At 37.7% G+C, this 16,145-nt stretch overlaps 2 protein-coding genes across 3 annotated transcripts; both read left to right on the top strand.

The window, feature by feature from the left end:
* Positions 1-365: 365 nt before the first annotated feature.
* On the top strand, positions 366-8,992 carry LOC107269648 (protein mesh). Of its 2 annotated transcripts, XM_015743757.2 has the most exons (16): positions 366-1,098; positions 1,663-1,904; positions 2,003-2,190; positions 2,261-2,576; positions 3,109-3,277; positions 3,360-3,617; positions 3,704-3,897; positions 4,020-4,165; positions 4,245-4,526; positions 4,605-5,074; positions 5,155-5,429; positions 5,510-5,784; positions 5,865-6,016; positions 6,108-6,290; positions 8,080-8,230; positions 8,347-8,992. In XM_015743757.2, the coding sequence occupies exons 1-16, from the start codon at positions 663-665 to the stop codon at positions 8,450-8,452; spliced, it is 3,843 nt and encodes a 1,280-aa protein (XP_015599243.1). In that variant the 5' UTR covers positions 366-662; the 3' UTR covers positions 8,453-8,992. The 2 variants fall into 2 exon arrangements, with proteins under 2 accessions (XP_015599243.1, XP_015599241.1); XM_015743755.2 differs by lacking the exons at positions 8,080-8,230; positions 8,347-8,992 and adding an exon at positions 6,525-7,742.
* A 3,186-nt stretch (positions 8,993-12,178) lies between these two features.
* Positions 12,179-15,285, top strand: LOC107269646 (farnesol dehydrogenase). The gene is made up of 6 exons (XM_015743751.2): positions 12,179-12,424; positions 13,860-14,232; positions 14,325-14,451; positions 14,551-14,683; positions 14,929-15,072; positions 15,175-15,285. Exons 1-6 carry the CDS (start codon positions 12,194-12,196, stop codon positions 15,208-15,210), a joined length of 1,044 nt encoding a protein of 347 aa, XP_015599237.1. The 5' UTR covers positions 12,179-12,193; the 3' UTR covers positions 15,211-15,285.
* The last annotated feature ends 860 nt before the right edge of the window (positions 15,286-16,145 follow it).

Here is a 16,145-nt window from a genome sequence, read left to right as displayed (position 1 = left end):
TTAATTTTTTCTCTTGCGTCGTTGAAAACGCAAGTCCCTTCAGTCCTCATACAGGCTTCCTTAAAGTTAGTCAAAGTTAAATAAGCCTTGCAATATAATTTTATTGTAAGTAATCAAACAAATTTCGAATTACCTCTTATTATTAATTACAATTACCAATCTTATATACCAACTACCGAAGTATTACACGGCGGTTTAATTACACCAAATGATTCAATGAAACATCAACTTACTACGTGTATTTTATTGTCATCATAAGAATCAACCGAATGGAATTTGATATGAGTATTTTTGATAACTTATACATTTTCGGTGAAATTAAGATAGCATTATCTTATATTCTTGATTTCACAACCGGTATTTTTGCAACGGTATCCTATTGAACTTAATTTCCATGATTTTCGTCTCTTTCATAAAAATAGTTTGAAGGTAAACAAAACAAAAAAAAGATAAAATTACAGGTATTACTATCATGAAATAATAATTAGGGCAAAAGGGTGTCGTGCATTTTTAGAAGTAATATAGATACTACTCGTAGATAAGCACGTTATCGCTTTAGAGCCGATGATGCTGGTATCGTTATCATTGTTTGTTACTTGATTTCCAGCTCAGTTGTCCCTTGATTCTTAAGGCAATTAGTCCTCTTACCGTTCCGCACGAAAATGCGGAACAATCGGTTCCGCGCATTAGGCGCATTCGGATTAGTAATAGTATCGATTGGTCTCTTAACATTAGTTACCGGTGTGAAAACGCAAACGGAAAATGAAGCATTTGACACTGCATTTGGTTTAAATATCAACGATAATACAGAAAATGTTGAACAGCCTACAGAATCTGATGGAGTACCAGCAGTTTCCGGTGAACCACAACCGTCTGAAATTAATGACCTTATCGGTACCGGAAATCCAGAGGAAGAGCCAGAAATCATCGAAGAAAAGGACAACCACGAGGAGGAACCAATTGTTTCGGAATCTGAGTCATCCCCTGGTACCGTACCAAAAGATGTTAAACCCGAAGACATCCAACCGGATTTAACGAAATCATACGGTATCTCTAGTAGGATCGATACCGACAGAAGCGGAAAATATGTGAGCTACGGTGAGTAATTCGTTATCAATGGGCGTGACCGTTTGCTGCCATCATTTAATAACGACTTGAATTCATTTTGTGTTATCAAAGTTATTTTGATATAGGAAATTTTTTAATTTTACAAAGTACCACTTTTCAGTTCTTCGTTTTTCGTACCGTTGCCTGCGGTCTCAATGGCTATTGTATTCAAGGCGCTATAGTCTCTCTCAAACAACTTGATTTAGAGTACGACAAGTATGATCATATCGCGGTCTTATCTCTCTTTATCACTTACTCATCTTGACATGAATCGCGGCTGGTGAATCATCAGCCTCAGAGTACTACGCCTTTCATGGAAACGTGCTATACGTATTGTATTTCATGAAGCTTTTCTTTTTTAATTACAGTTAGCACTAATTCACCGTAGCAATCATATTTTCCAAATTCATTCTGTTCATTCTGGATTATTAATATAGTTAAGATTGATCATTTAGATTAAAAAATATCTATTTCTCTTTGCCAATGGCAGGATAGGGCTGTATCAGAATTATTGAAATTATTATCAGCAAAAAAGAACCACTTATATTTTTGCAGATTCGGATTCACCGGAGGCGTCAAGATATGCTCCACGGGCGGAAAACAGCCCGGTCAATTATGTTCTGACGGAAACTCGTTTGAGGGCGATTCGCTCAGAATTTATGTACTGGTATTTCGACTTGGGTGGCGACAATAATCGTGGAGATTATCAAACGGATATACACTCTTCCGTACCTCAAATTCACAAGAACTTCAATTTCCAACTTCCGTTCTATGGATTCCGATTTAATTATACCAGGGTTCGTTTTTGCTTGGTTTTACCAAAAATTATATTCAATAGGTGATGTTTACTTTTTGCAAAAAATACATTTATAATAATATTTTATCCTTTTAACAGCTCTCTATGAATGGTTTTCTCGAATTCAGTGATCCACCAGAACACTATACGTATCCTTTAGTGTTTCCGGTTAAGGATTGGCCAAAGAAGAACGATCCGAGTTTCATTGGTATTTTTTTCAGTAAATGTCGCATAGGTAAACTCAGACCTACGGATATCGATCAGAGAGAACCCGGTGTATATTTCAGGTACTTGTACTTTATTATTATAAAAATTATAAATTTATGCAAGATTTAATGGTACAAATTTATATTTTAGACTTGAACGAGATTTACGCAAGAGAACAGATCAGTTTGGGGTAGAAATGAGGGAACGTGTCAAATGGGATATTCGTCAGGGTGTTGTTGGGGCTGATACTTTCGATCCCAAACATGCTATCATCGTTACATGGAAAAATATGTCTTTTGCTGGTGGAATTGATAATTCACTATACAGAACTAATACTTTTCAAATGGTATTGGTTACGGACGAAGTTTACACATATGCCATTTTTAATTATTTAAATATCCAATGGAGCAGTCATACCGAAGCTGGTGGTGACACCACAGGTGGTGAGGGCGGTGTACCAGCTTTTGTAAGTTTTTCTGTGTTTTTATTGTAATTATATAGAATCAATAACCATTGTAAGATAGTACATTATGCAACAAGGGAGTAAAGTCGTTGATTATTCCCGCGGGTGAGAGTGTACTGCCCGAGCGAAGCGAGGGCAGTAAATCACCCGAGGGAATACCCGACTTTACTCTCGTGTTACATATAGTGCTTTATTCACGACTGCGCTATAATAGCCACTTTATTCCCTCAAAAGTAGAACCAAATCAGCCACCGTCATTATGATGGAAATATATGTTTTTTCAAATATTCAAAAAATTCAACATTTTAAAATTTTTCACCTTTTCAAAACTTTTAAAAATTTCAAAATTAAAAAAAAAATTCAAAATTTTGCGGGAATAAAGTTCATTATTCCCGCAAAATGCGGGAATAAAGTAAATTTGCGGGAAAACCAAATATGCGGGAATAAAATGCTACTTTAGTCCTGCTTTTCAGAGAATAAAGTGGCTATTATAGCTCATTCGTCAATAAATACTATTATTATTTATTCTTTTTAGATTGGCTTCAATGCAGGTAACGGGACACAGAGTTACGAATATAAACCGTACTCGCAAATGTCTACCCTTCGCGATTTAACTGGAAGAGGCTGGGGCAATGGCTTTCCCGGAAGACATATATTCAGAATAGATGAAAAAATTATGCTTGGTACATGCAACAAGGATATAGGTAAGTTTGCATGTAATATATTTTTCTTGATTAGGATAAGTTTATGAAACTTTTTATACGTTCTCTTTTTAACATTTTATAGCGGGTACCCATTTGCCTCTCGTCTTTGCACCGGAAAGCGGAAATATGCTGGGTGGTACCGTGGTCAATATTACTGGTCCATGCTTTGAACCCACTGATAAGGTCAGATGTCGATTTGATACAGAGATAGTGGTGGGAACTGTAATTGATTCCAATAGAGCCATTTGCATTCAACCTTTTGTCAAAGTTGAGGGGTACATCCGGTTTGCGGTAGCAATTGGCAGTGGACAATACGATTGGAGAGGCAAATTCTTTATTGGTAAGAGATTATTGATTTTCATTAAGTGACATATTGGTTTAGAACATTTTATAGAAATCGTAATTTCCCATGTATAATATTTACAGAAACACCAGCCACTGCCACTGAAAGGATCTTCTTCTCTAAGGAATCTGTACGTGAAAGGGATCCTGCGGAGATTCGTATAACGTGGAATCAATATAATTTAACCAGCAACTTGAATGCTGGTATACACATTTCTTTATGGGGTTATCGAGAAAACGCCATTAGGCCTGAACTGGAGTACATAGCCACTATTGAGGTTTGTATATTCTAGATAACGGTGTTATAACTGATAATTATTTAATTTTATATAATTATGCTATGCCTTAAACTTTCTTTTCAAGTAACACAAATCTTTTTTATTTTATATTTACCATACAGGCAGGCGCAACGAACACAGGAGCTTATACAATTACCCCTAGTAATTACCGTGATAACGAGAATCCTGGACAACGTGACATGCTCTTCGGTTTCCTTAAAATTAACTTGACTAATCCGTCACAGTATTCTGGCTTAGAAATTTCACCGTGAGTAATAATAAATATCAGTATATTATCTGAAGTAAGTCATAATAGTACTTGCTATCATTTTAAAATATCATTTCAGTGTTCTCTGGAGCAAACCAATACCTCTTGCATGGTACTTTGGTCCACAATGGGAAAGAGTTTATGGATCTCAATGGCCTCAACGTATTTGTGACACGTGGACAATGAATGACAGATATTTAAAAAATTTTGCAGCTAAAGTATCACTCTGTCCGTGCACCCTCAAACACGCCCTGTACGATAAGGGTCGTTTCCTTCCTGATTATGATTGCGACAAGGACTCAAATCCTGACTGTTATTATAACCAGGGAGCTGTACACTGCGTAAGGACTGGAGCTCCCAAGTAAATATTGATCATAATTAAATTAAAGCGAGATAACTATTTTTGGCATATTTTATCTATCGTTTTTTTTATTTTCAGTTTGGACGGTTCTGCACAGCAATGTTGCTATGATAAGAATCACTATTTGATGTTGAGTTATGATCAACAATGGGGTTCGCGACCTCAACGTTCACATAATTTGGGATTTCTACCTTGGAACGAGGCCAATAAAGTTCCAACCTTATCACATTGGTACCACGATGTTGCACCTATGTATATGTGCTGCCTGTGGCAGGATGAAGATGCCATCGGTTGTGAAACATTCAGATTTGAAAGGCGACCATCCCAGGATTGTGTTGCTTATCAATCACCGACTGTGGCCGCTGTATTTGGTGATCCTCATATCGTTACCTTTGACAATTTGGAATATACATTCAATGGAAAAGGAGAATTTGTACTGGTGCGAGTAAACAATATTCTGGATAAGTTAGATATTCAAGGCCGTTTCGAACAACTTCCCAATAACTATTATGGAGAAGTACTGGGAACCCAACTTACCGCTGTAGCAGGTAATAGTCTGTTAATAAATACACATGACTGATTGTCATTATGAATTCAATTAATTTTGGTCTTTGATTTTTTTTAATAGCCAGGGGTAACAATTCAGCCACTATAGAAGTCCGAGTGCGTCCTAATCACGCGCAATGGCGATACCGTCTTGATGTCTTTGCTGATGGACGTCGCATTTACTTTGACAGGCAATCATTGAAGTTTCAACATTTTGCTGGTGTACTTGTTTACACTCCAACTTATATATTGAATCAGAGTGAAGTGATAATCATGTTTGATACTGGCGCAGGTGTTGAAGTTGTTGAAAATGAAGGATTCATGACAGCTCGCGTTTATTTGCCATGGACGTACATGGTAAGTCTTAAAGGGAGAGTTCACGAGTATTTTCATTGACATATAAAGAAACAGTAAATAAAATTATTGTGTAATTTCAGAACAAAACAAGAGGATTAATGGGCAATTGGAGTCACGATATCACCGATGACTTTACAAATCCAGATGGCACTCTAGCATCTGTCTCGAATTTAAATAATTTCGAAAGGGTTCATAAAGACTTCGCCATCAATTGGTTACTGGAGGACAGAGAGGATCCTAATAAAGGAGCGGCTTTATTTACTCGTGAATTTGGCAGAACTGCTAGTTATTACGCTAATCGAACATTTGTACCAGAGTGGAAGAGAACGCCGGCTGAAATATTATCAGCAAATAGGTTGGTAGATATACCTTATAATTGATAAAAAGTTTTTCTTTAAATATCACAATTAAACTGTCGACCATTTTGTATTACAGATCACGCGATATATCACGGGCGTACGACCTCTGTGGTGACTCTTATCAGTGCCAGTTCGATTATGCCCTAAGTCTCAATCGAGATATGGCACATTTTACTAGAAATTACTATGATACATATACTCAGATTAGAACCATCAACGAAGAAAGAAGTAAGCCCCAGTTATTTGAATATATATGTCCAAAAATATTTCAATAATTATACAAATGCAATATTGATGTTTTATTATATTTTCATTGCAGCTATAAGCTGTGGCATCCTAGAGAAACCAAGGTACGGTCGAAAGAGCAATTTCCTTTTTACACCTGGAAGCGAAGTCACTTTTGAGTGCTACACAAACTTTGTACTGATCGGAGATCGTCGTCGTCTTTGTACACCCGAGGGACGCTGGGACTTGCCTGAATATGGTTACACGGAATGTCTTCGTGAGTATATAATTTTCTTTCAATTAATAATATTCTTACGCTACTGTGAGATTAACGTAAAAATAATGGATGACAATCGATCTCTTATCAGACATGTCTTATGGATCATATCTATGCGACGAGCAATCTCTAAGATAAAATATGAAATAATAATATATTTTCCAATCCATTTCTGTTAACGTGGCGGTTTATCGATTTAACAAAATTCAATCTGTCCATTGTGTACAAACTTAGGTTACGTCGAATATACTCAACGTACTGCTTGGATCACCATGGCTATCGTTGGTGGTATACTTCTACCACTGCTCTTCTGTCTTGCTGGTGTTTTTTATTGCGTAAAGAAAAAATCAAACCAAGAAAGCTCGACGAGATCGTGGCGATTTTCTGATCGTGGTTCCGGTATTGATAACGACTCTGGGTTATCGAGACAAAGTACACCCTTAAAGGCATACGATAGAGCAATCTCTCCTAATAGTGAAACCGGTACTGATACCGACGGAACCGGTACCAGTACTGTTAGAAAACGTCGAACCTACGACAAGGTTTATCGTACCCATGAACCACTGCCGGACAGACCATATACTGAGTTTGAGGAAAAAGAATGGGACTTGAAAGAAGAACCAACTTCGCCTAATGGTTCTGATACGACTGATGACATGATTAGAAAGAAAACCGGAAGTCCCAGCAGAGAAAGTGACGTTTGAGATATCCGGGGGAGACTCCCATTAGAAACTGTTAGGAAATCATGAATCCACGTTGACGTTTATCATTTAATTAATTTCATTCCTTTTTGTATTCTGGATATCTATGAATCCGAATTTTTGTAATTACAAAGAATTATCCAGTCTTGTTAATCACTGTACTCGCTTCAAAGAGCGATGCATACATTTATTGCTTATGAATGAAAATGATGGGATTTTCATTAATGATTTATGAAGTACAAAGTTTTTAAAAGATATGGGACTTAATAATTGTTGTTTAATTATTTTTTATATTTATGTAGTTGAGCACTGTTTATTTTTTGTGAAAATGGGACGTTATAAATGTCTAACTACCATACGTTCATTATCATCCCCATCAATCAAATATTCGTTTTTATCATTACTGTATTGACTGAAGACACTGCGAACTTACTTGCGAACCACTACTGTATACCAATGTGGAATAGAAAATTCCTTTATTCTTTTTTACAAATTCGTTCGATTATTTTTTATGCACGTAATTTATAAACGTCAAAGATTTATTCCATTGACTACGCGGGACTAACGAACAAAAGTACTTTAATACTTAAAAAAAATTCGTACATATTACACATAAGATTGATATCCAATGAACCTAACTTTATCGCAATGATTTATCATTGCAGTTAATTATTTTATACGATTATCATTGTAAACGAATTCTGAATAGCTGTAACGTGATGTTTTCAATAAAACTTTTTTGTAAACCGCATTTATATTGGGAAATTTCTATTCCACGTCCTATGCATTTCTACGGTACATTAAAACACTTCAGTTAATACTTTTCGCAAATAGGTAGTGGAATGGAAATTTCTATGTGTCTTTGAGAAATTTCCATTTCTTCAAATTCCACGTTAACAAGATCCAAAATGAATTTTTGTACTATAAATCAATCCCACACAATTTATCTATCATAAATAATGTTTATTTTGTATCTTACACTATACTACTGTATACTGGATATATTGAATTACTTTTATAACTGCTGTACAGGTGCTTCCAATAATCAGTACATTTATCTAATAGATTTTCTCTGCTAAATATAATAGGTCAGCAGGAGTACAGTTCACGACAAGCTGGAATTACATCAGGCATAATAATAGCAATCTTAATTCCCATCATGTTGATCATCGTCTGCGTGGCGTATCGAGTCTGCAAGAGCAGAAAAGAGGAACGAGAGGAGGAGGACGCGTTAGAAAGGTAAATTTCACTGAACATTAATAATCGTAACGATAAGATATACGTAGATAAGATATAGATATAGATATAGATATACGAAATTTAGTAATTGAAAAATCATACATTTCACTTTGTAGGACGCGTCAGACAGAACTTATAAGGATCCGCAATAAGATACAGGAAGAAGCGGAAGAGGAAGGACCACCTACTGCTTATGGGAGCAGAACTACTGAGATCAATTAATGTTGACTCAGTCGTCACATTTATTATAATATTATTGAAAATCATTGGTCGAATCATTGATTAACACCGGGCTGCTAACTGACGCGCAATACAAACTGTTCATTGTTGAATGTTCATCGCTCTGGAATAATTTCGTCATATCATAATCAGATCTAGATGTAGTGAAACTGTTTATCTTATAAGTTTATGACAATACGGTACAATACACTGTGTTTTAACACAGATCCGAATTTATAATGTATACAGAAGTTAATCTTTTTATATCTGTTTTTACGAGCACTATGAAGCTACTCTTTCATGTTATACAGAACTCAGCAAACGCACGAGAGCTCCACAGTGATCAACCATTGCTAGTCCATTGACAGGCGCAGTGGAACAATAAAGACTCATCACTGAGCCGCTCATATGTATTTTTTGGAGAGTTATGTAGTCGATATTTTATATTTGTAGAACATATATACTATATATATATATATATTTGCACCGCTATCTATTTTGTAGTCAGATATCCTGAATGAAAATACGATTGTTAAATATGAATTGTTCATTATCATATTTCCCTACTACCAACCAACGTCGCTAAATGCAATATGTTGTGAAATAGAAAAGCCAATGTTTCCTAGTCTATCCATCTTCGTACCATTTCCTTCATCTACCTTTTTCGGTCATTTCTCTCAAATAAACTGAATCCTCTGTCTCCCTTTTCCTCTCTCCCTTTTCAAACACTCATTAATTTGATTCTTGGAAAATTTTGTCGATAAGTAACGATTCCATTGGTTTTGAAAAGTGAATATTATACCTTTAGGATACTGTATCTCGGGATCTATGTCTCTTAAATTCTCGTTTTACGCCCTTTCCGAAACTAACAAAAATGCTCCCTAGGAAAATGAATTTTAGGATTGTCGGGAAGATAGCTCCTTATATGTATGCTCCTTATCTTTTCCTAATTACTACGCTTCTGTAATACAACGGATAAAAAATATTCATTAAAACAGAAAAATATTCATGTTATTGCTATTCCAAATAATCAAGCAGATTTTCATATGATTTTCTTAATGAATTAAGGCTGCTGTCTGGCTGGAAAAAATTTCGGTGTTGACTCGAGCGTTGACTGGTGGCGAAAGTACGAAGCTCTGACAGGGGCGTTATGGCTGCAGTATTTGGGGGTTCCTTCGCAAAGGGTGCCAGACACCTCACAAAATTTTCAAGAAATTTTTTTTTTATTATATTGTGCGCGTTCAGTACTTCGACCCCATTACTTTTCTTATCATGTTGCTTTTATGACTCGAGCGTTGACTGGTGGAAATATTCATTAAAACAGAAAAATATTCATGTTATTGCTATTCCAAATAATCAAGCAGATTTTCATATGATTTTCTTAATGAATTAAGGCTGCTGTCTGGCTGGAAAAAATTTCGGTGTTGACTCGAGCGTTGACTGGTGGCGAAAGTACGAAGCTCTGACAGGGGCGTTATGGCTGCAGTATTTGGGGGTTCCTTCGCAAAGGGTGCCAGACACCTCACAAAATTTTCAAGAAATTTTTTTTTTATTATATTGTGCGCGTTCAGTACTTCGACCCCATTACTTTTCTTATCATGTTGCTTTTATAGTAAAGAGAATTCCATCATTTTTCATTTCCGCTCTAAAAATCTTGTTTGTTATAAGTACTGGTAGCTAAACATTGATATTTACATTCAAAAATGCAACTTTTGAAGCTCGAGATAATTAAAAATAAAACGTGCGATTTTCATTGAAGATTACAATTATATATCTGGTGATTTTTATATTTAAATGACGTAACACATTGGGTGGAAAAAAAGAAAGCTATAAGTGAGACTCGAACCAGCGACCTCGCGCTTGCTAGGATCGAACGTTACCGGGTGCGTTAAACGGCCTACTTGAATATTGTGACACATTTAATGCACATACGGACTCACAAAACTTCAAAGTCTACTTTCTTGAGAATTTTTGAATATGACATAGAACTGTTTTGGGAAATTACTATTCGAATTCTCAACTTCACGTACCATGAGTAAAAAACATCACAAAAATCCTATTGTTGGAGACTCTTCTTGTAAGAAATATTCTAATATTCCGTTACGTTTGCAATATTAGTCTTTGCGACAGTCTATGCTAATTATTGAAAAAATAATAATATAATGCGTACAGATTATACAAAAAGTAGAAAAGCAAGGAATAGAGTTGTAAAAGTAGAGAAGAAATAAGGAAAGAAATAAGTAAGGAAGTAAAGAATGAAGGATAAATAAATAAATAAAGAAATAGAAGAAAGTTAGAAACGAAATAGAGGGATGCTTCCACGAGACTAATATAGGAGACTGGCTCGAGGAAGACTGAGCGCTCCGAGTCCGGGTAGTGGCTTAGGCGCTCCCCCCACTCCCCACCACTCAGTGAGTTATGCGGGCGAAGTTGCACGTACACAATTTTGGAGAATTTTCAGTACTTCTAAATATTCTCGGCCAGCATTTCTGATTTCCAAGTCTTAATGTGCACTTACATGGTCCCCCGACCCCCTTTCTTCGGGTTTACTTGGTGGGAGCCAATCATTCAATTTCTATTATTTTATTAATGTTTCCGGTTCTGCCATTTCTGCGTGTTCCTGGCCATAATTCCTAGTGGTAATTTGACTTAAGAAACTTCATATACCCCAATATACATAGCCTCTGTGGCACCATTTTTCAAACTGCATACGCAACCCTTTTATCGTGGAAAGTTTGCGGGTCGCCAAAAAGAAGGGACCACCTGTCCAGCAAGTGGCACCCCTTTAAGCGGCGAAGCCTGAGACTAAAGTACACATTATATAATACGAATTAAACCATTCTAGTTTTAAGTTAAAAAACCTTTTTAAAATATAAAGGAAAAAGCTTAATTCCCAGCCATTTACGTGATACAGCATAGGTACAATTTTTTAATAATATTTAAGTCATATGTTGTGACGTTAAAATTCACGTCCCAAGGTCCCGAGTAAAGAACTAGCGTGTTTTAAATACGGGACGCATTACCGTCCCTCGGGAAAGTTGCGAAAGGTACCGGCCAAGAACTCCAGGGTCCGAGATTGTATTAGAATTAGATAAGATTAATTATTTTTGTTCCGTACAACTATTTGATGCGTTTCGTATCCAGCCACCACCACCATCAACGTTTCGCCGAGGGAGTAAAGAGCAGCCACGCCTAGACAGACCATCAGTCGCAGCCTCGCTCGAAGGAAGTTGCCGCCAGTCCCGCGAGGAAGCGTGGAGACGCACTACGTCACCAGGCGCCTCCACCCCGCAGCTGACGGCTACCGAATCAAGTAGGAAGCCGAGACAGCATAAGACATCGCACTGGAACATACCGATCTCGCATTACCGTCGGTACGAACGTCCCGCGAAGGGAACGCCACCAGTACCGAAGAGGATGGAAGGCTCTGGAAGCTGTCCAGGTGCGAGGGGTCGCTACCCTCCACCACCTATCCGTCCCGACAGGAGTCCGGACGAAATCCAACTCCGGACGAAGTATCCGGACACCCTAGCTACGGCAACGAGTTGTGACATCCCGAAGAGTTCCGAATCCAGCGAACAGGATCCGTCGCGAGGACTAGGATTAAGAATAAACTAGCGGAACCGTCCTCCAAAGTAGAGAATTGTATCGTTTACAATGAGGCTCCGGTTATAGACGTTATATCGTTCCGCGTCCTTCTCGTAGGGTTAAGTTGATAGAAATTATTGATACAATTATCGTAAAATGTATTTGAATCCAGTAGCATGTTTTGAAGTTAGCGCGAGGGCCTACAATTGGCGAGTACCTTCGACGTCGATGATTGGCCCAGGAGGGCCCGGCGGGGATGAGGGAGCTAGCGCTGGCCCCGAGTCCCGAAGAACTCCCGAAGATATTCACTCTCGACTAGTTTGCCGTCTTGGCCGGTGGTTTCGTCCAGAATGGTTGTATCATAGAAGACATATTGTATCGTTCACGGTAAGCGTCTCGTCGTCGAGAGGACGAAATCTTTTCCATCGGTATAACTACTGTTTAATTGCGAACTTGTATCTCGTTATTACTTTCCTCCCGGTTTCGGCCTAGGAGAAGATCGCATAACGTACAGTAGGAAAAGATTCCGTGCCTACCGCTTGAACTACCTATTTATTGTAATTTATTGTATATTGTATATTTCGGCTATCGCCTTACTCTTGGTGACCCTGGAGAATAGTAGAGAATCAGTTTATCACGCTTCCCGTGGTAGACTCGTAGGACGTAGAAATAAGTAACAAGGCATGTTGTTGAAGAGCCTACGGTATTAAATAAGATATTGATATTCTCTACGCGTAATTATCATTTTTATGAATCTGTAACTATTTTTCTTCTTGTCTCTAGAGTTTCGTATAGTACTATTGTACATTATTTATTCTGTGTGAATTCGTATGTTCCATATTCTTTATGATTGATAATTCTTGTTAATTCCGCCACTCGACCGATCCGTTCCGTTATTCGCCAGAATCGTGTGTTTAGCCACTACGTCTCAGGGCGTAGATAGAGTCGACCTTCGTACGCGTAACTCAGTATCGGCAACGGATTAAGTCTCGGTAGCTGACGTTTAATATCGTATTTTGTCATTCATCCACGCGCCCCTTAAGGAATCCCGTATCGCGTGGCTTACGTATTATTGGTGTCGAAATTACCATTTCATTTTGTTATTTAGTTATCACTGTTAATTCTTATAAGTCCCAAAATAAAGGGCCCATTGTTATTTTTGTTACTGGTTAATTGGAAGTTCTCAATCCCCGCCCCTCTACTATCACGTCGCGATCTAGCTGGCTTGGCTAATTTCCTTCTTTCCTTCGGAATCTTCCTATGCAGTCTCGTGGCACAAAGGTGTGCCTGGCGCCAATGAGCATTTAATATTCCGAATTCCTAGATCTCGGGGAAAAGTAAGGAGGATTGTAATTTGCGACTTTCGTCACAATGTATATCCTTGTTCAGGTGTTTCAATTTATAAGTCAATCTGTAAAACAGCAGATCTTCCATGGTTGTGTACCTACTGCCGATATATCTGTAACAATAAGAATCAGGGACTGTAGTTATTGCAAAGAGAAAAATGGTATATCTCTATATTTCATATAGGGATTGCACTTCGTATTGATCGCATAAAAATATTTACATATTAAGCATATGTTACTGGGTCATCACAGAGTAACTTTTGCACAGGTAAAAGATTGACATTTCACTGAATACCCATATTGAGAAAAAGAAGTCGTGAAGTGAATAGAAAGAATACTTTTTTTCTTTAGCCAGCATTATGGTGACATGTGAATATAATGCAGCTTAGTCATTGTTGCCTTATCGAAGGCACACATATACACTGATCCGTGTGACCGTGATTGTCCTCTAAAGTAATGCTCCCCCCTCTTGACAGTTTCCGTTATATACATATTGCGCGTGCAAACAGCCAGCAGTCAACATCACAGTATCTACGAGGATGGACCGTTGGGCAGGAAAAGTAGCAGTGGTCACCGGCGCCAGCTCGGGGATTGGCGAGGCGATTGCCAAGAGTCTCGTAGCCTCGGGGCTCAAGGTCGTAGGCCTAGCGAGAAGATCGGAAAGGCTTGAAGAACTGTCGAAAAAGCTGGAGGTGCAAAAGAGTTCAAAGGGCAAGTTGTATCCACTACGATGCGACGTACGTCAAGAAGAGGACATCCTGAAGGCCTTCGACTGGGTCGAGAAGAATCTTGGGGGTGTTGACATCCTGGTGAATAATGCTGGAGTAGGCTCTAACAAACGTGTTACTGGTAAGTCTGTAAAATTAGTCAATAAATTTTAATGATATTCCTTGAAATGAAATTTTGTTCTTATTTTTCTTTCTGACGTTTAACACGTATAGAGGATAGCACTGAGAATTTTCATAAAATCATGGACATCAACGTGATTGCCGTGGCCGTCTGCACCAGGGAGGCCGTCAAGTCGATCAAGGCTCGTGGAGTTCCTGGCCATATCATTAATATCAACAGGTACTAAGATAGCAGCCATACGAGTTAGGTAACAGGCAAATGATAAGAAATTTGATACAATTATCTATTTATAATTTTATTTTTACGATATTCTCGCAGCATCTTAGGACATAATGCGTTGTTAGCATCCATGCCGACTAGTTTGTACAGTCCCAGCAAGTTCGCCTTAAATTGCATGACGGACGTAACAAGAATTGAATTATCTGAGGTCAAACCTGCCATCAAAGTTACTGTAAGTTGCTGCGTAAGACTCAATCGACAAAAGGATTAAAATTAATTTTCAAAAAATTATTATCACTGAGCTAAATATTAATACGGCCAGTCCAAGTACAAAGTCAGCCACATTGTAATCTGTCTCGTTGGTCTATGTGGGTTTCGTGTGTTAATTAAACACTTCAGGCGAGAAATTATATCTGTTAGATGCTATAGATAAATATTTTATACTTATTTATCTGTTTTTTTTATACTTATCCACAGAGTTTAAGTCCCGGATTAGTAAAAACCGAAATTCTAGAAGCTTCCGGATTCAGCAACGAAATATTTAACGTCTCTCCATACGTGGAACCTGACGATATTGCAGACGGAGTTATTTACGTTCTGGGGACACCACCTACGGTCCAAGTTAGTATTTGACGGATTCTGTGGAACTCTTGTACCGCGTGAATTAATATTGAAAATCATTTAAAGAACTGAGTAACCAATTATATTTTTTATGTTGTTTAGGTGAACGAGCTAATGATAACACCGGTGGGAAAGTAATATTACAATAGTTTTTAATTAATAATAAAAGTATTAATGAACATGTTGGGAACCAATAAAATAAAATTTGATAAATAAGGTGCAATTATTTATGCGTTCCATCTTCACTGATCACGTGAACTTCAATTTTGGGTGGCAGCGCGCAAGTGACTCTGTCATTACAGCGGCAACGTTTTTGGGTTCCTCGTGTCGATTTCTACATATATCTAAGCAGTTGAATATCTTGTTGAAAAAATGTTCTGTCGTCTAAACTGGAAGTAAATTACATTATTACTTTCTTGATTGGCAACTTCTGTTCATTCGCCGCTCGTAATATATGTAGGTTATAATATATATAATGGTATCACAGCAAATTGTACATAACAAGTGGATGAACATCAGCAATACCAAATGGCGGAAATTACGAAATCAGAGGACATTGTGAATATTACAATTACGTTAAAAATTAATATTATCTGAAATACTTGGCCTCGAGTCCCTACCGGGACGACGCGTTCGGAAGTTATGGCCATTTAAGTGTTTTCACTTCAAGGGGGTGTAACTCCCCCTAGAGTGATCCTACAGGAGTTCAATGGAGGTGTTTTTTTAATGCCGAAGGATGCTCTCTCTCGTGCCCTCATTAGAAATACGAATTTCCTTCCGGAACTGCTAGATCTCGAATTTTTCAAAAAGTTTCAAAATGCAATTTTTCACTCCAACCCCTGCCATTCGGCCATTTTGTATCCAATCGGGATTAAACCCTCACCATTCGAACAGGAAGGAAATTTCCTAAAAAATATGTCTGTGGTTTTTCGAAATCTGTCATACTTTCACAAAAATGTGAAAAAATTCAAGTGCTGCACTTCAATTGGACGTTACTGTATACTGACTGGTGCGAATGTGTAAAATATGCTGAACCATCTTTCCTTATCTTATCAACTAATTGTAAGTATAAA

This window comes from Cephus cinctus, unplaced genomic scaffold (assembly GCF_000341935.2).
Source record: "Cephus cinctus unplaced genomic scaffold, Ccin1 Ccin1_scaffold0682, whole genome shotgun sequence".
Classification (NCBI taxonomy): domain Eukaryota; kingdom Metazoa; phylum Arthropoda; class Insecta; order Hymenoptera; family Cephidae; genus Cephus; species Cephus cinctus.
Note: the sequence above shows the minus strand (reverse complement) of the source record. Positions and strands in the feature narration are given on the sequence as shown.